This window comes from Sturnira hondurensis, unplaced genomic scaffold, assembly GCF_014824575.4.
Source record: "Sturnira hondurensis isolate 20B ecotype Veracruz unplaced genomic scaffold, ASM1482457v3 Scaffold0006199, whole genome shotgun sequence".
Classification (NCBI taxonomy): Eukaryota; Metazoa; Chordata; class Mammalia; order Chiroptera; family Phyllostomidae; genus Sturnira; species Sturnira hondurensis.
In genome coordinates, this window is record NW_028078830.1 from 528,747 (window position 1) to 553,383 (window position 24,637).

General features: G+C 43.1%; 2 protein-coding genes across 4 annotated transcripts in view; both read right to left on the reverse strand.

Annotated features, from left to right (window-relative positions):
* The window catches only part of LOC118988169 (zinc finger protein 345-like), a 37,659-nt gene extending 13,654 nt beyond the window's left edge, over window positions 1-24,005 (reverse strand). The window contains exons 1-3 of one of the 3 annotated variants that reach the window (XM_037047604.1): window positions 8,726-9,375; window positions 5,961-6,087; window positions 397-2,517 (exon numbers count right to left, since the gene is read on the reverse strand). In XM_037047604.1, coding sequence (XP_036903499.1) covers window positions 782-2,517; window positions 5,961-6,087; window positions 8,726-8,827 — 1,965 coding nt within the window. In that variant the 5' untranslated portion in view covers window positions 8,828-9,375 and the 3' untranslated portion in view covers window positions 397-781. Of the gene's footprint in view, window positions 1-396; window positions 2,518-5,960; window positions 6,088-8,725; window positions 9,376-20,510; window positions 20,638-23,719 lie in introns of those variants that run through there. The other 2 variants (XM_037047602.1, XM_037047603.1) reach the window with 2 other exon arrangements.
* LOC118988189 (zinc finger protein 501-like) lies at window positions 13,952-23,783 on the reverse strand. The gene is made up of 2 exons (XM_037047659.1): window positions 23,720-23,783; window positions 13,952-17,433 (listed from the first exon to the last, which is right to left on the reverse strand). The coding sequence occupies exon 2, from the start codon at window positions 17,168-17,170 to the stop codon at window positions 15,776-15,778; it is 1,395 nt and encodes a 464-aa protein (XP_036903554.1). The 5' UTR covers window positions 17,171-17,433; window positions 23,720-23,783; the 3' UTR covers window positions 13,952-15,775.
* Window positions 24,006-24,637: the final 632 nt, after the last annotated feature.

A 24,637-nucleotide genomic window follows, 5' to 3' on the forward strand; every position in this document is an offset into this window, starting at 1 on the left:
ATCATAATGGAAACTACTGATACAAAAAAAAGACTTCCCACATTCACTACAAGAACAAGGCCATTCCCTACAGTGAACTCTCTGATGACAACTGAAGGGACTGCTACAGATACATGATTTGCCACATTCATTGCTTTCATAAGGCTTTCTCCAGTGGGAAGTTTTTTTAGAATAATGAAGATTACTGATACAGAAAATTTCCCACTCTCTTGGCGGGTGTAGCTATTCTGGGTTGAGTGCTGGCCTGTGAACTAAAGGTTTGCCAGTTTGATTTCCCGTCAGAGCACATCCTAGGTTGCGGGTCAGGTCCCCTGTTGGTGATGCGCACCAGGCAACACAGATGATGTTTCTCTCCCTCCCTTATCCTCCCTAGAAATAAATAAAATCCTTTAAAAAAAGATTTTACTTATTAAAAAAATAAACAAAAAAATTTCCATATTCACTGCAGCCATAAGGCCAAAATTCTGTGAACTAGGTGATGACAATAAAATTTAGTGTGAAAGATAAAACATTTCTCACATTCACTGTACTCATAAGGCCTTACTTTTCTGTGAACTATTTGATGCAAATAAAGGTGACTGCTAGAGCTACCAGATGTACTACATTCATGCACTGATAAAGACCATCTTCTTTGTGAACTCTGAAAATAACGGAAAGCATATCTACTGGTAAAAAATTTCCCGACTTCACTGCACTCAGAAAGCTTTTATCCAGTGTGAATACTTCAGTGATAACAAAAGGCAGAGCTACTCATGTAAGTTTTTCCACATTAACTACATTTCTACGGCTTTTCTCCAGAATGAACTCTATAGTGTTGAATAAGGGCGGATCTTTGTCTAAAGCATTTCTTACATTCACTGCACTCATAAGGTTTTTCTCCAGTATGAACTCTCTGATGAATATGAAGAATAGAGCTACTGGCAAAAGATTTCCCACATTCACCACATGCATAAGGCCTTTCTCCAGTGTGAACTCTTAGATGACACCTAAGGTCAGAACTATAGGTAAAACATTTCCCACATTCATTGCACTCATAAGGCCTTTCACCAGTGTGAACTCTGTGATGCTTAAGAAGAGCAGAGCTCATGGTAAAAGATTTCCCACATTCCCTGCACTCATAAGGCCTTTCACCAGTGTGAAGCCTCTGATGAGAATTAAAGTTTTCTTTCCTCTTAAAAGATTTCCCACATTCACTGCATTCATAAGGCTTTTCTCCAGTGTGAACTCTCTGATGACAATTAAAGTAATATTTCCTTTTAAAAGATTTCCCACATTCGCCACACTCATAAGGCTTTTCTCCAGTGTGAATTCTCTGATGATTATGAAGGACAGAGCTCCTGGTAAAAGATTTACCACATTCACTGCACTCATAAGGCCTTTCTCCAGTGTGAACTCTCCGATGACAATTAAAGTAATATATCCTCCTAAAAGTTTTCCCACATTCACCACACTCATAAGGCTTTTCTCCAGTGTGAACTCTCTGATGATCATGGAGGGAAGGTCTACTGGTAAAAGATTTCCTACATTCATTGCACTCATAAGGCTTTTCTCCAGTGTGAACTCGCTGATGGTAACGAAGAGCAGAGTTACTGGTAAAATGTTTCCCGCATTCACTGCACTCATGAGGCCTTTCTCCAGTGTGAACTCTCTGGTGGTAACGAAGAGCAGAGTTACTGGTAAAAGATTTCCCACACTCACTGCACACATAAGGCCTTTCTCCAGTGTGAACTCTCTGATGATAACAAAGGGCAGAGCTACTGGTAAAACATTTCCCACATTCACTGCACTCATAAGGCCTTTCTCCAGTGTGAACTCTCTGATGACATTTAAAATCATATTTTCTCTTAAAAATTTTTCCACATTCATCACATTCATAAGACTTTTTCCCAGTGTGAACTCTATGATGATCATGGAATGCAGAGCTATTGGTAAAAGATTTTCCACATTCACAACACAGAAAACACTGTCTTCCTGTAAGGAATCCCTGGTCTTCAACAACTGTGTGGTTACAGCCAATGGCATTCTGGCATTCTCTTGCAGTATAATAATTTCCTGTACTTTCAAAAATCATTCCAGACTTAGAGATTTCGTTTCCCCTTAACAGGGTGTGAGTAGCCAATTGCTTGAGAGGTTCTGAGCTGATGAGGAGGTCTTTTCCAAACTGACTAGAGGTACAAGGCTTCCATGACATATGGAAATTGCAGCTCTTTCCAAGTAAGTCCTTGTCCACACTGCTTATGAAACAATACTTTGTTGTGTCCTGCTCCTGGTGCTGGTGACTCTGTGCACTGAAATAAAATGGTTTTGCACATGCCCCACACCTCAGCAGTGTTGAGCTGTGTTGTGTTCCCTGCTGGTCAACCAAGAAGAAAATGTCTCTCAAGACTGGTCCACAACTCTCACAGGGGTGGCTCTTCTTGGAAGACAGAGCTGTCTTGGGATTCTTCGCTTTCGAGACTCTTAGAGAAACGCTCTGTTCAGTGGGAGCCTCCACATCCTCTGCTCCACAGCAGCAACCTGAACAAAAAGAAAACAATAGTGAAGTTTAGTGACCTATAGGGACGGGTGTTTCTCACCACAAATTTGCATCTTTCACAGGCAAGGCATTATCCTATGCCATCATTTTCATGACAACTGAGCTAGACTCTGAAAAAGTGGTAGTTGTACATTATTAGGCAGCTTAGGGGAGTAAATAATGGGCACCTCATTATACAAAGAACACTAGGATAGGGTTGGTCATAAGAAAAAGAGGCAGGGTTTATAAGTGTTCATGATTGTCTGCAAAAGCCTTTTTGCTGGTGACATAAGGCTATGCAGAAGAATGTGAATATGCCCAATATCGTGAATCAACATCCGCACAGCAGATGCTCTGCAAGGCTCCTCCGGAAATATGTAAACATGTCAGTTCTAGCTGGGGTTGCTCAGTGGATTGAGCACCAGCCTGCAAACCAAAAGGTTGGATTCCTAGTCAGCGCACATTTCTGGGTTGTGAGCCAGTTCCCTAGTTGTGGTTGTATGAGAGGCAACAAATCGATGAAACTCACAGACATCAACTTTTCTCTCCCTCACGTTCTCCCTCCCTTATCCTCTCTCTGAAAAATAAATAAACAAAATCGTTAACAGAAAATACAAAGAAAAAAATGTGCACACTTGAAGGCTCAATAGAAATTTACCCAAATTGGAGAGCACACCAAAAAGACTCCTTAGAGAAATGGTTGTGGTGTAGATTAGAGAAGCAGATATTAGCCATGGCTGGAAGTTAGAGTAGAAGTGATACCTATTAAAACTATCAAATAGGCAAAGTGCCAACACCGAATAAGGACATGTAGATTAAATGTGGCCACTGGCATAGGTGACAAAATGCAGTTAAACAGAACAGGTTCCTCATTCTGTGTTAACAAAGCCCTGGCGTCACACCCTCCCTAAGCATCATTCACTGATGCCAGACCTCCTGAGAGTCTATCCTGTCATGGCTGGACTCATGTCCCCCTTGTGATACACAAAGGACACTTCCACTTCCCTCCCAGTTGAGCAATAACATGGACTATTGATGCTGTAACTCCAAAGAGAAAGCTGAAGAGGTGAATAACCAGCATTGTCATAGAACAACTCAGCACAAACAAACCAAAGGAAAAAGTTTGAACTCACTATGTGAGTGACGACAGAAAGTTGACAGGATAAAAAATTCAAATATTCCACCCCCTTCAAATATAACTAGACAATTTTCCCCTGGCTGGTGTGGCTCAATGGACTGAGTGCCAGTCTATGAACCAAAGGGTTGCCGGTTTGATTCCCAGTCTAGGGCACATGCCTGGGCACAGGCCAGGTCCCCAGTTGGGGGTGTGTGAGAGGCAACCACACATTGATGATTCTCTCCCTCTCTTTCTCTCCCTCTCTAAAAATAAACAAATAAAATATTTTAAAATAATGATAATAATTAGACAATTTTCCATGTTAAAAAGCATCCTTGAGGAAAGGGGTAAATGCTTAGGAGACCAGTTTTTCCAAAGAGCCATGAGTGTAGTATAAACAAAGAACTCACAGAAAGAATTACATAAGAAACTTATGTAATTCTGTGTCTTAGTGAAAGTGGTTAGATTCAAAAGACAAGAGTGAGAACTTCCATTCCAAGCCACTGCTCATGTGCTACCATTGACTTTAGTGGCCTGGTTTGTGAAGACCATGGCAACTGTTTTCACTGAGAACTTCAGGATTTTCTGTAATATATGCAGATTTCTTACAAACTTCAACTCAAAGAGACCTGTAGTTTGTTAGTGTGGATATCAAGAGGAATCCTCTTGGGCACATCATTTCATGTGAAGGAACAACACCAGTTTGTACCCAGTAAAGACTCCAAAGCAAACTGGTAAGTATTTCGAAAACTGCCCTGGTCACTGAGGACCCTACCTCAGCTCATGGAACAGAAAGAGTGGTTATTGAAACTTATCTTCAGTACAAAACACAGCACATCACTTACCACGCACTCTTCTATCCACATGCAGATAAATTTGCCTGGTGTGGATCAGTGCATTGAGCAGCAAATCCCAGTCCAGGCACATGCCTGGGCTGCAGGCCAGGTCCCCAGTTGGGGGTGTGCAAGAGGCAACCAATTGATGTTTCCCTTACACACCTATGTTCTTTCTCTCTTGGTCTCCCTCTCTTCTCCCTCTCTAAAAGTAAGGAGTAGTTAAAATTCTCAGACAAAATAGAGAACATCAAACACACTTGGACCAGTGGCTCAGTTAGTTGGAAAGTTGCACCAAACGTTTGTGAGCTTGATTCCCAGGCAGGGCACCTACAGGAGGCAACCAGTCAATGTTTTTCTTTCACATTGATGCTTCTTTCTCTCAATCTCTTCCATTTAAGTCAACAAACATATCCTCATGTGAACAGGTCCCCAGTTGGGGGTGTGAGAGAGGCAACGGATCCCTTATTCTCTCACACATCATGTTTCTCTCCCTCTCTTTCTACCTCCCTTCCCCTTTCTCTAATAAACAAACAAACAAACAAACAAATAAATGTTTTCCCTCACTAATAAATGTGAAATCTATTAGGCTTCTGGTAACATTAGTGACCTCAAATCCATCCCTATGCAGGTTGACTACAGCAGCTTTTGGGGCTGCAGGGAGAGAGGCTGTGCAAACAAACTAGCTCTACCAAGTACAAGGTCTACCCAGAAATTCTAGGAAGCAAACAGTGTACACATAGTCCACATGTGAGGACAGAAAAACCCCTAAGGAATGAAGGGCATGGGAAATGCAAAGCCTAGAACAGATCACCAGTGAATATGAGGTGTGGTGTGGTTTTTTTATGAAAGTGAGAGTTTAAAACTTTGCAGCACCCTGCCTGCTGTGGCTCAGTGGATTAAGTGGAGCCTGAAACCAAAAGGGCACTGGTTCAATTCCCAGTCAGGGCACTTGCCAGTGTTGTGGGCCAGGTCCTTAATCCATATCTCTTCCACATTACTGTTTTTCTCCCTCCCTTCCCCCTCTCTAAAAGTAAGTAAGATCTTCTTTTTTTTTTTTAAGTTTGAGCCCTGGCTGGTATAGCTCAGGGGTTTAGTGTGGGCCTATGAACCAAAGGGTCACGGTTAGATTTTCAGTCAGGGCACATGCCTGGGTTGGGACCAGGTCCCAGCAGGGGAGCGCAGGAGAGGCAACCACACATTGATGTTTCTCTCCCTCTCTACTTCCCTTCCCCTCTCTCCTTTCCTTCCCTTCCCCTCTAAAAATAAATAAATAAAATCTTTTTAAAAAAAGTTTGAGACAATGAGGCAAAAAGAAAGACACCTGGGAACAGGATTGGGGGGTGACCCCACGACCAGCTGCTGCTGCCCAGCACTTCCTGGGTGCAAGTCTGGTCAGGATCCTTGGAGCTTAGGATAGAAGAAAAGTGCAACTCTGAGGAAATGGGGTCGCAGGCAAGCCAAAGAAAACTGCACAGGAGAGTCAATGTCTTACCAAATGAAGATATAAGAGCAAAGTTCTCCAGCATCACCTCCAGGTACAGGCGTCTCTGAGCCTCATCAAGGAGGCACCATTCTGTCCTGGAGAAATACACAGCGACATCCTCAAAGGTCACAGAAACCTGTCAGAATTAATACAAATGAATCTGGAACAGTGTGTCTGAGACCCCATATTCCTACTGTTCCCCATGCCCAATCCCTCCTAGGGCCCCCAGTTTGGAGAGGATACCAGCACTTGGTAAGAGAGCTGCCTGCTGTGTCATCACAACCTCATGAAATAGTTACTTCGCCCCCAGCAAAGGCAGGCAGGATAACTGAAAGTGGTGCAAATAAATGCCATCTAAGCTTGGGGCCACGGCTGCAGGACCCCATTCTTCCAGCTAAGAAATTCCACTGAGTCCCAGATCATGCCTCTGAAACACAACCAAACATGGCCACCCTATGGCGGTCTTATGTTTCACCCTTAAATCCCAACACCAAGAACCCAGGGCCATCGGCTCACACTTCCTCTAGGTAGTACACACCACTGTGGTATCTCTACCTGCTTCACATCTTCACACCCCAGGTGGACTCCCTCAGTTCTGCCACCTTTGTCCTCATGCAAAAAAAAAAAAAAAAAAAAAAAGCCAGACTTTTGCATGTCTCCATCTCCTAATCTTACCTAGGTTTCCAGACTAATGTGATCAGCTGCTCACTGGATGCTTCCACTCACTGCTCTTTGAAACCTTTAAAAGTGTTAACCACAAGAACATTCTGACATTCCGAAAGAGAATTAACCTACCACCATCTTCCTCAGCCCAGATGATGGACCCTGCGCCACTTCAGCTGCTATGAGCAAGAACACTAGGGTCATTTTGAACACTTTCCTTTCTCTCCTAAAGCTGCAAAGCCTGAAACTCTACATGCCCTTCTTAAAAACAGAGGGGAGAAGTTGGCGAATGGAGGTGTAAGAGGGTATAAGGAAGATAAATGGTAATAGAAAAAACAGATCAACGAGCCAACCTTTCCTTCTACCTCTGAGGCCCAGCTCTGTTCTACCAGCAATCCTCCAGATCAGAGAACTTGCCTCGTCCTGAGCTCCCTGCCTACTCTCTTAATTTCTATAACCATTTTTCCACTATGCAGCCAGATGGAGCCTGTTAAATCCAGGAGAGACCAATACATTTCTCTTATGCAAATACCCCATTATCTCCAAAATGTTTTTATCATTATCATTTGGCCACTTTACAGGCATGACTGACCCCTGCCACCCAGCCCTCTCCTTGAGGTGCCTATTCCTATTCCCAGCTCTGTGTCATCTCCAAGTTTTGCATGTGCACCTCTCTCCCTGGATAACGTTCCATAACTGCTTACACAGGCTGCCAGTGTAGACCCCAAAAAAGGCGGGCAGCCACATGCTAAACCTGGCCAGCTTAGGGGAGTCTTCTATGAGCATTACAAACTGAGTGACCAAAAATACCTATACAGATGGTATGAAATTAAAACTTCCCAACTAAAAACAAGTCAGGGCAAGGAGTCACGTCCCAGGCCTGGATCTTCTCTAAGGAAGGTCAATTTTTACTCTAACTGAGCTCATCATTTTATTTTTGCACAATGTTAACAAACCTTTGAAATGACAGGATAATTTCCTTTCTCCTTACCCTTCAGGACACAAATACTGCACCACAGCAGAGACCAAAAAGCCTGCATTGTTGTTAACTATCCAATTGCCACCAATGTAAAAGAAGTGTGTGTCTATTCAATTTTACTTTATGTTTAATGTCAGAGTTTCCTTCTTTGTTTTCTCCTGCCTCCCACACCTATGACCAATAGGTGTCAAGTTGCTAACTTATGTCTTCCCTTTTGATTCGGATGTATAAAATAAGTGCTAAAAATGCCAATTTCTGAAGCATGTTCTCACTCCATTGAGATTTTGTTTTTAGTCAATTGTACTCAGTTTAGTGCAAATAAACATCTTTAAAAGAACAGGTTTGAATGTTTCTTACATTGACACCAGAAATAGAAGCATTTTGACATTATCTGTGACCTGCACTGAGGATTGGGGTATCCCCAGGGTCCCCTCATGTGAGAGCTAGGAAATGAGGAAGGGAAGAGTCTTTAGACACTATACAGTAATGTAACTACCAGGTAGGGAGTGCAACACCCTGTCCTTCCTCGTCTAATTACATAATGGTTTTCAACTTCAGAGCTTGTGGGAAGACAGTCAACCACCCTTTAGCTCCAGGTAAGCAGGGTCAGCCTAACCTGGGTCCAGCCTTGGAGTCTGGTGACCTCCGGCCAAGAGTCTCACCTCAGGGCAACCTGTTACCTGCTTTGTGACTTGCACGAGGGATCCTCTTCCTGTACCTCAGTGTATTCATTACTCAATTCCAGTCAGTTATCTATCTGAGCAGAATTCTAGAAATTCATGAAAACCATGATACAGCCTGTGTCTTCTCGGTTCTCCATCTCCCCAGGCTCCCAGGACTCCCAGAATGTCAGCGCAACCCCTCTGATTTCCAGTTAGATCGTGACTCCGCCTCAGACTGTTTAAATCAGATGTAAGACCGAAGTCAGGGTCCCTGATCCTTCTGGTTCAGCAGCACCTGCGCGTCTTTACACGGTGGCCCCTCAGCCAGTTAGCCTCTCCCACTTCCTCCCATCTTTCATCCCCACGATCCCATGCCGGGGCCTCGACTTCAGGGCCTGACAGGCGCCCCGCGCCCCGGATGCAGGGCTCGTTGGGAGGAGGTGGGGAGGGCCAGGGGGAGGCGCACTCACCTCGGCCAGGCACCTCAACGTGGCCGCAGCCAGCGGACTCTGAGGGTGGGGCGAGGCTGGAGCAGCAGGCAAGGAGGGGGAGCCGGGCATCAGAGTTCCCATCCTGGAGGAGGTGCGTTCACCTGAGCAGAGTCACAGAGCCTCACAATTGCCTTTGTGCTGCAGCAACCAGGACTCTCTTATTTTTTTTATCACAGTCATCTTTTCCAGGAACCAAAGCTGAGCTGCCTCTGACAGGTGAGGGGATCCTGAGAGCAGACCAAGTGTCCATTGGCAGGGCAACGGAAGTCCCACCCACATACAATTGGTACCAACCGAAAAATCCTTTTCTGAGCCTTCATTGGGTCAGCTCTCCAACAGCCTTCTGGGTAATGTGGTTTCTAAAATCCATGGAGGTGAAATGGGCTTTCCCCGCCTCATTCCCAGACAGGAGGCCCAGACTCACGGAGAAAGGTACAGGTAAATGGCTCGGCCTGGTCCGAAGTGATCTTGAAATGATCAAAGTAAAAGGAGGTACTCGTGCAGTACAGGGTCTGGAAAATTTTATCAGACATATATGACCAATATAACCAAAGACAAACCTTTGAAATAAAGATCTCAGATACAAAATATGAACTTTAAATTCAATTGCTTAGTTACAAATGAATCAAGAAAAATAAATTTTTGTAAAAGAAACATTCTTGCCCTGGCTGGTGTAGCTCAGTGGACTGAGCGTGGGCCTATGAACCACACAATCGCAGTTCGATTCCCAGTCAGGGCACATGCCTGGGTTGCAGGCCAGTTCCCAGTAGGGGACTCACGAGAGGCAACCATACGTTGATGTTTCTCTCCTTCTCTCCTTCCTTTCCTCTCTAAAGATAAATAAATGAAATCTTTAAAAAATTGTTTTAAAAAAAGAAACATTCTTTTTCTTAAAGATTTTTACACAGAGGAGTATGGTGGGAAAAAAAGAGGGAAACATCAATGTGTGGTTGCCTTTCCCACATGCCCTCCTAAGGACTTGGCCCATAATCCAGGCTAGATCCCTGACTGGGAATTGAACCAGTGACCCTTTGGTTTACATGCCAGTGCTCAATCACTGAGCCACACCAGCCAGGGCAAGAAAAATAAATTTTTTAAAATGTGGTTGAATTGAGCCCTGGCCAGTGTGAATCAGTGGATTGAGTGCTGGTGTGTGAACCATGGAGTCATCAGTTCAATTCCCAGCCCAAGCACATACCCAGGTTGATGGCCAGGTCCCCAGTCAGAAGTGCCGGAGGCAACCACATACTGATGTTTTTCTCCCACTCTTTCCCCTTTCCTTCCCCTCCATCTAAAAACAAATAAATAAACTCTTTTTTTAAAAAAGGAAATAAAGTCAATTGTTTACTTATAATAAATCAATTATGAACATTTTTTAAATGGGAGAATTTAATTCTAACAAAGTTATTGGTGTTTATTTTTTCATTTCAAAATGATCCTGGCTGATGTAGCTCAGTGGATTGAGTTCTGGCCTCTGAACTAAAGGTTAATCAGTTCAGTTCCCAGTCAGTGCATATGGCTGGGTTGTGGGCTAGTCTCCAGGAGGCGCCATGTTAGAGGCAACCATACACTGATGCTTCTCTCCCTCTTTTTCCTTCAATTCCCCTCTCTAAAAATAAATTAAAATCTTTAAAAATATATAAAAAGTTTTAAAAAATGATATTGTGACTATTATAACAAAAGAAATCTGGGACTCCCCAGAGATATTTAAGATCAGAGGTCACATATTTCTTGCATTCTTGATGGAATAAAGACCATAACTGTAAATTATATTTAGAGTAAATAAATAACATATTCACACTGAAAGTTAATGTATGTTTACCTCAGAAACTTAAAAAGCTCATATTAGAATTAAGAAAAATGTGGGTATATATATGCACAATAAATATCAAAAATCAGTAATTCTGTAAGGAACTTGTTTTACTTAATAATTTATAGCAAACATCACACTAAAATATAACTTGAAACCAAACTTGAAAACTAGTAAACTAAGTAAAGACGAGCTGAAAAAAATCTAAAAACATACCAGATATTATTTAAAACTCACTTCTCAAAAAAAATTAAATATACAGTATTTCCTGCCCCCTGCTACTGGCCCAATGATCATAAAATGGCCTGACACTATATTCAACTCACTAACAGGAAAATTGTACTGCATTTTTATTGTCCAAGGAACAACAACCTGATCTAATCAAATCTTTCTCGTTTGAGTGAGAGCTCTTAAAATCCTGAGGATCCACATACTTGTCATTTTGGCGTGCTGCTTTTTTCACATTTCAACTGTACCTATCCCTTCAAAATTTACTATAATATGAATTTTTTTTCACTTCTTGGCTAGCCTTCAATAAAGGCTTTGAGGAAGCCTGATTACAAACACCCTTATCTACTCACTGATATTTAACAGACCTAGAAGAGCCTCTGAAGCAAATGAAATCATCAGTAAATTATTGAAATGAAACATGATGCCGTGTCTCTCCTTCCACTCTTCAAAATTTCTCTGCTCACAACTTACTATCTTTGTTACCTATTTTTTCCTCAGGTTCTTATAAATAAAATGAACTCACACTTTGCAGGAACAACAATTTCAGGGTAGCCAAGTTTCCAGCAGAGTCATACCTCAAAATAAATCTTTTGTTAGAGTCAGTGTCCTGCCCTAGTTACGGTGGCTCAGTGCATTGAGTGCCAGCCTATGAACCAAAGGTCACCAGTTTGATTCACTGTGTAGGGCAAATGCCAGGGTTATAGGCCAGATCCCCAGTAGGGGGTACACAAGAGGCAACCACACACTGACCTTACTTTCCCTCCCTTCCCCTCTCTAAAAATAAATTTAAAAAATAAACTGAAAAAGCAACTGTTAAAAAATATTTTATTAATTTGCATTTACTTATTTTTAGAGAGAGGGTAAAGAGAGGGAGAGAAATATTGATGTGCAAAAGAAACTTCAATTTGATTCATTTTTCGATTTCTGGCCAAGATGGAGGCATAGGCAGACACACTGGGCCTCCTCCTACAACCAAAATAAGGACAACAAAAATTCAGAAACAAAAAAACAACCAGTACTGACAAAAACTGAACTGTATTGAAGTCTGACAACCAAGAGTTAAAGAAGAAACATTCATCCAGACTGGTAGGAGGGGCAGAGTCAGGAGGCCAGGCAGAGTGCTTGCCACAAAGCGGGGGCTGGCGAACCCTAGGCACACAAGGTGGCAGCAGGCAGACTCAGCGAGGTGGTGATTGGAGGGGCACAGTGCACAAGGTGACTGGAGGACCGGGCAGTCCCACATGTGTGTGCAGATAAACCAGGTGAAAACTGGAGTGAGACAGACCTTGCAACCCAGGGCTCCAGCCTGGGGAAATAAAGCCTCAAAACACCAACTGAAAACACCTGTTGGGGTTGAGGTACCTAGAGAGACTCCTAGCTTCACAGGAGGATTCGTTGGAGAGACCCACAGGGTCCCAGGACATACAGGAATCAGCACCAGAAGGGCCCACTTTGCTTGAGGGAAGTGGTGCAAGGGACTGAAATGTGGCAGAGAGCAGAGCAAGCACCATTGTTCCCTCTTGGGCCCCTCCCCCACATACAGCTTCACAACCCAGCGACTGGGTTGCCCAGCCCTGGTGAACACCTAAGGCTCTGCCTTTTACTTTGTAACAGGTGCATCAAGACAAAAACAAAAAACAAAAAACGGCCCAAATGAAAGAACAGATCAAAGCTTCAGAAAAAATACAAATAAGCAATGAAGAGATAGCCATCCTATCAGATGCACAGTTCGAAACACTGGTGATCAGGATACTTACAGAACTGGTTGAATTTGGTTGCAAATTAGATGAAAAAATGAAGGCTACGCTAAGTGAAATAAAGGAAAATGTACAGGGAACGAATAGTGATGGGAAGGAAACTGAAACTCAAATCAATGGAGTGGACCAGAAGGAAGAAAGAAATAAACAGAAAAGAACGAAGAAGCAAGAATTCAAAAAAATGAGAAGAGGCTTAGGAACCTCCAGGACATCTTTAAACATTACAACATGCAAATTATAGGGGTACCAGAAGGAAAAGAGGAAGAGCAACAAGTGTAAAAGTTATTTGAACAAATAACAAAGGAGAACTTCCCCAATCTGACAAAGGAAATAGACTTTCAGGAAGTCCAGGAAGCTCAGAGAGTCCCAAAGAAGTTGGTCCCAAGGAGGAACACATCAAGGCACATCATTACATTAGCCAAGATTAAAATGAAGGAGAGAATCCTAGCAAGAGATATGGAGACAGTTTCCTACAAAGGAGTTCCCATCAGACTGTCGGGTGATTTCTCAAGAGACCTTACAGCCCTGACTGGTGTGGCTCAGTGGATTGAGCACTGGCCTGCATTGTGAACCAAAGGGTCGCTGGTTCGATTCCCAGTCAGGGCACATGCCTGGGTTGCTGGCCAGGTCCCCAGTAGGGGGCACATGAGGAGCAACCACATATTGATGTTTCTCTCCCTCTCTCCTTCCCTTCCCCTCTGTCTAAACATACCTAAATAAAATCATTTAAAAAAAGGGAGAGAGAGAGACCATACAGGCAAGAAGGGGCTGGAAAGAAGTATTCCAAGTCATGAAAGGCAAGGATCTATATCCAAGAATGCTCTACCCAGCAAAGCTATCATTTAGAATGGAAGGGCAGAAAAAGAGCTTCTCAGATAAGGTCAAGTTAAAGGAGTTCATCATCACCAAGCCCTTATTATACTAAATGTTAAAGGGACTTATCCAAGAAAAAGAAGACAAAAAACATGTACAGTAAAATGACAGCAAACTCACAATTATTAGTAATGACACCTAAAACAAAAACAAAATACGAACAGCAACATAACCACAGAAATGGAGATCACATGGAGGGTTAGCAACAGGGTAGTGGGAGGAGGGGCGGTGGGGAAAGGCACAGAGAATAAGTAGCATAGATGGTAGGTAGAAAATAGACAGGGGAGGGTAAGAATAGTATGGGAAATGTAGAAGCTAAAGAACTTATCGTATGATACATGGACATGAACTAAAGGGAGGGAAGGTGGGTGGGACAGGGTGAGCAGGGTGGAGAGGAGTGAAAGGGGGAAAATGGGACAACTGTAATAGCATAATCAATAAACTATATTTTAAAAAAGAAACATTAATTCTTTCCATCTTGCATGCCCCCAACTGGGAAACTGGTATGAAACCCAGGTAAGGCAAGGTTGCTAATTACCCCATTTTACAGAGGAAAATACTGAGGCCCAGAGTGCATCGCTTTCCTGTAATCATAACTACAGTCAATAATCTAAGATTTAAACCTGGATTGCATGGACCAAGGTATGGGGAGCCTGCTCACTGAACTCCTCTTGGACTTCTGGGAGTACTTTGAGGTTCAACAAATACCTATTCATACTCATACCACCCAGTGCACCTTTAAGTCCCCCTCCATACCAGCAAATTCCAAACAATAAACCATTAAACTGGGTGAACACTAAAAAGAAAGGCTTTTTATTATATTAGAAATATTTTGAATTTAAAAAGGTGATGAAATGTGTTAATAATGTAGATTTTTCCTTAAAGTATATATTATGTACCTACTACATTGTGTACAGCAGAAAAGCCAAATTTGGAAAACAATATTTCAAATAATTGTTCCAAAAAATTATTCCATAAAGCAAAAATTTTCAAGGAGTGAAAATGGGTGACATTATGATGTACATCTGTATTGTTTCATTCTGTGCTATTAATTTGTACTCATCTCCTTTACAAATAGGTAAAAAAGAATAGGTAAATTACAGAGTATACATTTTACTAAAAACATTAATACATACATACACCTGTAATACACACACCTGTAAAAATGCTCATCATAAATCCTTAGGGAAATGCAACTAAAATAACAGCATGATGAACATATGGAAAGAGCTAACATTTATAGTTATTAAACTAAGATTTTCTTAGAGTGGGGAAATGCAACCGACATATACTATGAATAAGAATGCATAAAAGCACATTTAGTAGAGATTATTCTTTCGTTAGGTTCTTCAAAATTTACACATTAAACTTCTGAGAATGTCTGCACTGTGAACATATAAAACTAAACTCAGATGTGTCCTGAGAAAGTTTTCTTTAGTGTCACTACACTGAAAAAAAAATACATTTCCTAAAACCTAACCATTAACACAGTGACACTTCGCAATGTCAAAAGGGTATATACTTATAGCTAAAGATTTTTGATGTTCCCTTCATCACTGAAGCCTTTAACCAGTGTGAACTGTGCTAAGGCTGGCCCTGACTATGAGAAAAACAATTTCCAACACTTGATTTCACCATAAGGCTTACCTCCTACATAAACTCTCTGATGTTAAGAAAGGACAGAAAAAGAATTTCTCACATTCATTGTATTCATAAGGCCTTTCACCAGAGTGAAATCTCTGAATATCATAGAGGCTAGTGCTATAAGAAAAAAAATTTCTTATATTGCATGTATATATGAAACCTCTCTCCTATGTGACTTTTCAGAAGACAATAAAAGGAATGGATAAAAAATTAAGATTTCCCAAATTTTCTTAGAAGAACTTAGATTTGTAAATTCTCTAATGACAACAAAGGCAATGGTGACTGGTAAGATATACCCCATATTCATACAACTCAAAATGCATTTAGTGTAATGTCTCTCAAAATGATTTAAACCACTGATAGAAGAAAAACATTTCCGACATTCACTGCAGATGTAAAGCCATTCTCCAGTGTGAACTCTCTGATGACAATGAAGGTTAATGCTACAAATAAAAAGACTTCCCATATTCACCACATTCATAAAACATTTCTTTTGTGTGAACTCTGACATTATTAAAGGTGACTGATACAGATAACAGATTCCCCCTATTCAGTGCACTCATAAAGCATTTATCCAGTGTGAACTCTTCGACAACAGGGATCAGAGTTGTGGTAAAGATTTCCTGCACTCAGCGCATTCCTGAGGCCTGTACCCAGTGTGAACGCATTGATAACAATGGAAGGCAGAGCTACAAGTATATTCATTTCTCACATTCACTGCACTGTTACAGCCTTCCTCGAGTGTGAATTCTGATGTTTATAGAGGGCAGAGCTTCTGGTATAAGATTTCCCACATTCACTGCACTCATAAGGCCTTTCTCCTGTGTGAACTCTCTGATGATAACGGAGGGCAGAGCTAATGAAAAAAGATCTCCCACAATCACCACACTCATAAGGCCTGTTTCCAGTGTGAACTCTCTGATGGTAACGGAGGGCAGAGCTACATGTTAAAGATTTTCCACATTCACCACACACATATGGCCTCTCTCCAGTGTGAATTCTCTGATGATTACGAATGGCACAGCTACGATTAAAAGATTTTCCACAGTCAGCACACTCATAAGGCCTTTCTCCAGTGTGAACTCTATGATGTTTACGGAGCTCAGAGCGACTGGTAAAACATTTTCCACATTCACCGCACTCATGAGGCCTATCTCCAGTGTGAACTCTCTGATGTTTATAGAGGGCAGAGCTACTGGAAAAAGATTTCCCACATTCACTGCACTCATAAGGCCTTTCACCAGTGTGAACTCTGTGATGACATTGAAGGTCCCAGCTAATGTGAAAAGTTTTTCCACATTCTGTGCACTCATAAGGCCTTTCTCCAGTGTGAAATCTGTGATGACGTTGAAGTGCCCAATTACTGTTGAAAGATTTTCCACATTCGCCACACTCATAAGGCCTTTCTCCAGTGTGAACTCTGTGATGACGTTGAAGTGCCCAAATACTGTTAAAAGATTTTCCACATTCACCACAGTCATAAGGCCTTTCTCCAGTATGAACTCTCTGATGATAACGAAGGGCAGAACTACAAGTAAAAGATTTTCCACATTCAGTGCACTCATAAGGTCTTTCTCCAGCATCAACTCTGTGATGCTTACGTAGGTGAGACCTACTGGCAAAAGATATTCCACGTTGACCAAACTCATAAGGCCCTTCTCCAGTGTGAACTCTGTGATGTTGACAAACGTCAGAGCTACTGGTAAAAGGTTTTCCACATTCACTACACTCATATGATCTCCCTCCATTGTGAACTCTCTGATGATTACGGAGGGCAGAGCTATGGGTAAAAGATTCCCCACATTCACAACACAAAAAACAATGCCTTCCAGTAAGAGATCTGTGGTTCTCAACAAGTATGTGATCATGTATGGCTCTCTTGCATTCTCTTTGGCTGTAATGTTTTCTGCTTTGAAAAGTCATTTCAGACTTAGAGATCTTATTTGCCCTGTGCATGGTGTGAGTAGTCATTCCCTTAAGATGTCCTGAGCTGATGAGGAAAGACTTTCCAACCTGAGTAGACGTACAAGGTTTCAATGACATATGGAAATTGTGGCTCTCTGTAAGTGAGACTCTGTCCACATTACTTAAGAAACAATTCTTTGTCATGTCCCCCTGCTCCTGGTGCTGGTGAATCTGTGCACTGAAATAAAATGGTTTTGCACATGCCCCACACCTCAGCAGTGTTGAGCTGTGCTGTGTTTCCTGCTTGTCAACCAAGAGGAAAATGTCTCTTAAGACTGGTCCACAACTCTCACAGGGATGGCTCTTCTGGGTAGCCAAAACTGACTTGGGTTTCTTACACTGTGAGATTCTTACAGAAATGCTCTGTTCAGTGGGTGCCTCCACATCCTCTGGTCCACAGCAACAACCTGAACAAAAAGAAATTCTGGTAAAACACATAGTGACCTACCGGAAGGCGATTTTCTCACCAAAATTTTACATTTGTTGCATCCAGGCATGATTCTATGAGAAAGTTTTCTAGACAAGTGAGACAGATTCTCATACAGTGGTTGTTGTACATGACTAGGCCACTAACGTCTATATATAATAGCCACCTCTATGACAAAAATACTAGTTTAGGACATGACACAAGGATGAGAGGAGGGTATATAAGTTGTACCACTGTAGACGGCTACCTGCAAAACCCTTCCTGCTGGTGATGTCAGGCTGTATAGAGAAAAGGGAATGTGTCTAAAACCATGAAAATCAACCACAGCAGAGCAGACGCTATGCAAGGTTTGTATAGAAAGATGTGCACACTTCAAGGTGCAACAGGTATTGACCAATGTTGAAGAGCACAACAAAAAGACTCCTTAGGGAAATGGCAGCAGTGTAGTGGTTAGAAAGAGGTACAGTTTATCCCTGGCTATAAATCCAGGGAGTACAAATGATAACTATTAGAACTAATAGATAGGCTAAGTACCAACACTTGGAAAGGGCAAGTACATTAAGGTGTGGTCACTGGAAATGGTGACAAAATACAGTTAAAGAGAACAGGTTCCTCATTAAGTGTTAATAAACCCCTGGCATCAAATGCTCCCCAAGTGCCATTCAGAAATGCCAGAAACCCTCTGAGCCCATCCTGTCATGGCTGGACTCCTGTCTCTCTTGTAATAAACAAGAACCCTTCTGCCTCCCTTCCAGTTAAGCAATTATATGGAATACTGACGATGCAAGAGAAAACAGAAGAAATACATAACCAGCACTGTCGTAGTACAACTCAGCACACTGTCATTTGAGAAGCAAGACATCCTAAAATGATAACAAAGTGAAGTCATCGAGAATAACAATTTTAACCACTATGCACACAACCACAGAGCACCTAAGTACATCATGGCAGCAATATGAGGCCTGAGAGCAGAAAATGCAATGCAACAGTACTAGACTACCTGAATATCCCCCTTTCAACAATGGGTAAATCATCCCATTCAAAAGCAACAAGAAATTATTAGAGCTGACTATACTTTAAAAAAAACAGAATAAACATATACATAATATTTTATCCAGCCTTGGCCAAGTGGCTCAGTTAGTTAGAGTACTGGCCCACGCACAGAAAGGTTGAGTGTTTGATTCCCAGTATGGGCACAAACCTAGGTTGTAGATCAATTCCTGGTTAAGAGCAAGTACTGGAAGCAACCGATCCATGCTTCTCTCTCACATTGATGTTTCTCTCCCTCCCTCCCTACTTCTCTCAATCAAAAAAAAAACTTTTTCAGCGAGAATAAAAAATAGAGAGAGATGTAGAAATAATCAACAGGAATATAACAAATGCTTTTCCTCCCTATTCAGTGAGAAAACCATTAGGCTTCCAGAAACACTACTGACCTCAAATCCTTCTGTGTAAGGGCTGGAAATGGAGTTTAGACTGAGAGGCCCCCAAATCACCCATAGCCTTTGGTTGGGGGATGAAGGAGTGGACAATAAGGCTTAAGATACTTTTCATGCCCGGTTAGTGTGGCTCAGCGGATTGAGAGACAGCCTGCGAACTGAAAGGTCCCTGGATTGTTTCCCAGTCAGGGCACATGCCTACATTGTGGGCCAGGTCCCCAGTCTGGGGTGAGAAAGAGGCAATCTATTGATGCATCTCTGGCGCATCCATGTTTCTCTCCCTAACTTTCTCCCTACTTTACCCTATCTCTAAAAATAAATAAATAAAACCTTTTAAAAAATAAACAAAAGAAAGATACTTTTTATAACAGAGATAATAGCTGTGCTACTGCCTCAAGGTAAGATGGGTGAAACTTTCAGGATATATTCTGACTCCTGATGTAGCCAGAAGGGCACTCCCATGGAGTCGCTCCTGCCCTGATAGGGGATGGCAACAGAAAAAATGTAAATATGAAAGAACTGGTAAACATAGCTCAGAGTGGAAGGAGTCAGAGATGAGGTCACACAGGAGGCTCCAGGGTCAGGATTTAAAAATAATGGTGAGCAGCCATGAAAGAATTTGGTCATAAGTCTTGGAAGGTAGTGGGAGCAACGATATAGCAACCATGTGATATGGAGAAATAAGCAAGCAGCTAGCTATGTAGTTTGTAGTCAGGATTTGGCCATGTGGCCTGGTGTCGTAGGAAGGAGACACGTTGCTCTTCTGATCTGGCAGGCTCTAGCTGACTCCAAAGACTCTCCTTTGCAAGATAGTGACCTGCCTTGCAACCCCAGACTCTATCTGGACTCTTGGGACTTATGCCTTTTCCTGACTTCACTATGATCCAGTGTAATGTGGCACATCCTTTCCTGGACCGTTACACGAAAGCTGATGACAACATACCCCAGATCCTGGAGGACAGAACTGCTTGCACAGCTGACTTAAGGTAGACATAAGGAACTTTTGGGGCTTTTGGCTTACAGCCTTTTAGGGAACAAGGGAAATGCGGCATCTTGTGGGAAAGGAGGGCTCTGAGCATAAGGGCTCTGAGTCCCCACCCCCAGGGTTGGAATGTTGTAAATACAGACATGTTCCTTCCAATACAGATTATTGGGTCACTCATCAAGGCGTCACATGGATGAGCCCATGTCTGCTCAGTGACAGGTTCAGTACATCAGGTACTGGGGCTTAAAGAAGAGAAGGGAGCAGTGCAAATAAACAAGCCTTGACAAGTGCAGAATCTATACAGAAATCTCGAAAAGCAAACTGTGTATACAGTCCACATGTGAGGACAGAGCAACCTTGGAAAACCTTAGGGCATGGGGAAATGCAAAGCTTAGTCCAGGTCACTGGTGAGTAAAAAGTCTTTTTTTTAAAGTGAGAGTTTATTGAAGTTTGGGGCAATGAGACAAAAAGAAAAAGCCCTTGAGACCACAAGATCAGCTGCTGCTGTCCATTGCTTCCTGGGTCCAAGTCTGGTCAAGACCCTTATACCTTAGAATAAGGAAACCACAACCCTGGGAAAAGAGAGGTGCACACACACCAAAGAAAAGTGCACAGGGACAGTGAATGTCTTACCCAGTGAAGATATAAGGGCAAAGTTCTCCAGCATCACATCGAGATACAGGTGTCGCTGAGCCTCACTAAGAAGGTGCCATTCTGTCCTCGAGAAATACACAGCGATATCCTCAAATGTCACAACAATCTGTCAGGATTAATACAAAAGAATCAAAACAGTCTGAGACCTCACAATACTATTGTTACCTATACCCAACCCACTCATGAGCCTCCAGTTCAGAGAAGACACCAGCCCTTGGTGACAGAGCTGCCTTCAGTCTCATCTAGTCTCATTAATCACTTACACCCCCTGCAACAAAGGCAGGCAGGATGAGAGTAAGGACAAATAAATGCCATCTAAACTTGGGACCATGCCTGAGGGCCTCATCCTTCCTGCTAAGGAATTTCACTGATCCTCCCAGATCATGCCTTTGGATGATCACTGACATATGTTTCACCATTAAATCACAATACCGGGTATCTAAGACTATCAGCTCACACTTCCTCTAGCTATGCACATCACTATGTGATCCCTACCTCCTTCACATCTTCACACCACAAGGTGACTCCCTTGGCTCTGCCCCTTCACTCTCATGCACAAAAGAGCCACGACTTTTGCACATCTACATTCTATTGCCCAGATTTCCACACCATGTGTTCAGGGGCTCACTTGATGTTTCTACTCACTGCTCTTGGAAACTTTTAAAAATGTAAACCAAAAAACCTTCTGATATTTCTAAAGAGAATTAACCTACCACCAACTTCCCCTGCTCAGTTGATGGAGCCTCCCCTGCTTCAGCTGCTAGGACCAGAAACACTGGGGTGGTTGAACCATTTCCTTTCTCTTCTACAACTGTGAAATGTGAAAGTCTACATGCCTTTCTTAAAAAACTGAGGTGGGGCCCTGGCTGGTGTATCTCAGTGGATTGAGCACAGGCCTGCGAACCAGAGGACTGTGGTTCAATTCTCAGTCAGGGCACATGCCCGGGTTGCAGGCCGGTTCCCTGCAGGCCAACTCCCAGCAGGGGACGCACAAAAGGCAACCATACATTGATGTTTCTCTCCCTCTCCCCTTCCCCTCTAGAGGTAAATAAATAAATAAAATCTTAAAAAAAAAAAAACTGAGGTGGGGAGGAGGGACAGTGGAGGTGGAAGACCAAGTAAGAGAGATAAATGGTAATAGGACAAAGTACAATACAAAAAGGACCAACACGCAACCTTTCCTTCTACCTCTGAGGCCCAGTTCTGGTCCATCAGCACTCCTCTGGATCATAGAACCCACTTGGTCCTGTGCTTCCTGTCTCCTCCCTTAACTCCCATAATCTTTTTTGCACTATGCAGCCAGATGGAGCCTGTTAAACCCAGGAGAGACCAATCCTTTCTCTTACGTAAATGCCCCATTTCCTCCCTAAGAGATACTCAAATTATCATTTGGACATTTTACAGGTCTGATTATTGACTCTTCCAGCTCCTTGTTTTTAATACAAAGGATGGACATCAGAGGTACCTATTCCCAGCTCTGTGGCATATCCAAGCATTTCCATGTGCAGGTGTCTCTCCATCAAAAACCTTCCATTACCTGCTTACACTGTCCGCCTGTATGAACCTAAAAAAAGGGGGGGATGGGCCACACACTAAACCTGACTAGCTTAGGGGAGTCTGCCATGATAGACTGAAAATACCCCCATAGACGGTGTGAAGTTAAAACTAACCAAAGGCAAGTCATGGCAAGGAGCCATGTCTTAGGCTGGTATTTTCCCTTGGAAAGGTCAATCTTTACCTTAAGTGAGCCCATCTTTGTATTTTTCCATCTACATTAACATACCCTTCAAATGTCAGGATAATTTCCTTTTTATTTTTACCCCTCAGGACACAAACACTGCACCAGAGCCCCCAAATCCTTCATTGTTCTTTTTATTGTGTTAATTAATTATCTATAACCACCAATGTAAAAGAACCATGTGTCTGATCACTTTTTTTTTTTAAACTTTATTTATTTGTTTATCTTTAGAGGGGAAGGAGAGAGGGAGAGAGACATCAATGTATGGTTGCCTTTCATGCGTCCCCTGCTGGGAGTTGGCCTGCAGGGAACTGGCCTGCAACCCAGGCATGTGCCCTGACTGGGAATCGAACCGCGATCCTCTGGTTCACAGGCCTGTGCTCAATCCACTGAGCTACACCAGCCAGGGCTGATCACTTTTTATATATCAGAGTTTCCTTCCTTGTTTTCTCCTACCTCCCACACCTATCACCAATTTACACATTTCAAGTTCTGCATTTATGTCTTCCCTTTTGATTCTGATGTATAAAATCAGTGCTAAAACTGCCATTTTCCGAGGCATTTTCTCACTCCGTTGAGATCTCTGTTTCCTGGCAATCATACTCTGTTTGGCTTTAAAAAAATTTTTAACTCTACAGGTTTAATGTTTCTAACGTTGACACGAGAAATGGGACCATCTTGATATCACCGGTGACTTACTCTCAAGATTGGGGTATCACCAGGGTACTCACAACCAAGAGTTGAGAAATGACCAAGGGAGGAGTCTTTAGACACTATAACGTAATATCACCACTAGGTAGGAACTGGGATACCTTTTCCTTCCTTGTCTAATTTCATAATGGTTTTCAACTTCGGGAACTGTGGGAAGAAGTAATCAACCATCCTTTCAGCTCCAGGTAAGCAGGTCTCAGCTGTATCTCAGCCCAATCCTGGAGTCTGGTGACCTCGGGCCAAGTGTCTCCTCAGCAAAGCCTCTTACCAGCCCTGTGACCTTGAACGAGGGCTCCTATTCCTGTGCCGCCCTGTCCTCATCACCCCAGTCCAGTCGGTTTTCTATCTCAGCAGGATCTAAAAGACTCTGTAAACCATGACACAGCTTGTGTCCCCTCTCGGTTCACGACCATCCCGGGCTCCCAGGGCCCTCAGAATGAGAGTGCAATCCCTCCGCCTCCCAATCAGGAAGTGACTCCGACTCAGATGTTAAAGCAGATCTAAGGCGGAGGCCAGGTTTGCGGGTCCTTCAGAGACAGCAGCATTCGCGTGTCGTTATAGGGCGGCCCCTCAGCCAGTCACCCTCGCCCACCCCGTCACACCGTTTGTACCCACGAGCGCTCACGGTCCCGAACGCCACGACCTGGGCAGCAGAATGTGACAGGCGCCCCACAGTTGGGCTGCAGGGCTCGGTGGGCTGGAGGGAGCGGAGGACGAGGGCCCGGGGACGCGCACTCACTTCCGCCGGGAGGTTCAGCAACGCTGCCGCAGGCGGACTCTGGGGACCGAGCGAGGCAGACACAGCGGTCGAGAAAGGGGAGCCGAGCACCGCGGTCCCCATCCCGGACCAGGCGCGAGTCACCCCAGGCGGAGTCACGGAGCCTCACAATCGCGTTTGTGATGCAGCGACCAGGTCTCTCCGACTTCTCGTGATCGCATCCCTACTGCGGCCCAGCGCTTGACTCCCTCTGACAACTGAAGTAACCCTGACAGAAGACAAAATGCCCGCCAGCTGGGCGACGGAAGTTCCGCCCTCATACGTTTGGCCCCAACGGAACAGCCTTTTCTGGGCCTTCATTGGCTCAGCCCTCGAGGTGCCTTCTGGGCATTGTGGTCCCTAGAGTCAATGGAGGTGAAAAGAGGTTTGCCCCTCACGAGAGGAGAAAAGACACGGGCTCCCAACGAAGGTACTGGAAAATGACAAGTCCTGTTGGAAAAGAGATCTTGAACATGATAAAAGGTGTCATCTCTTCCTGGTGAAGGGTCACGCTCTTAAAATCCTGAAAACCTACTTGTCATTTGGTGTGCCTCTTTTCACTTTTTCAACAGTACCTATCCCTTAAAATTTACTATAACATGAAAATTTTTTTGACTGCTTGCTAGCCATCAATAAAGGCTTTGAGGAAACCTGGTTACAAACACCTTTATTTACAAGCTGATAGGTAACACAGACCTAGAAGAGCACAGGAAGCAGATAAAATAATCAGTAAATGATGCCATGTCTTTCCTCACATTCTTCTAAGTTTTTCTGCTCACAACTTACTGTCTTTGTCACCTATTGTTTCGTCGGGTTCTCATGAATGAAATGGATTCACACTTCGTAAAAACAATGTCATGGTAGCCAAGTTTCCAGCAGAGACAGCTCAGGTTAAATCTC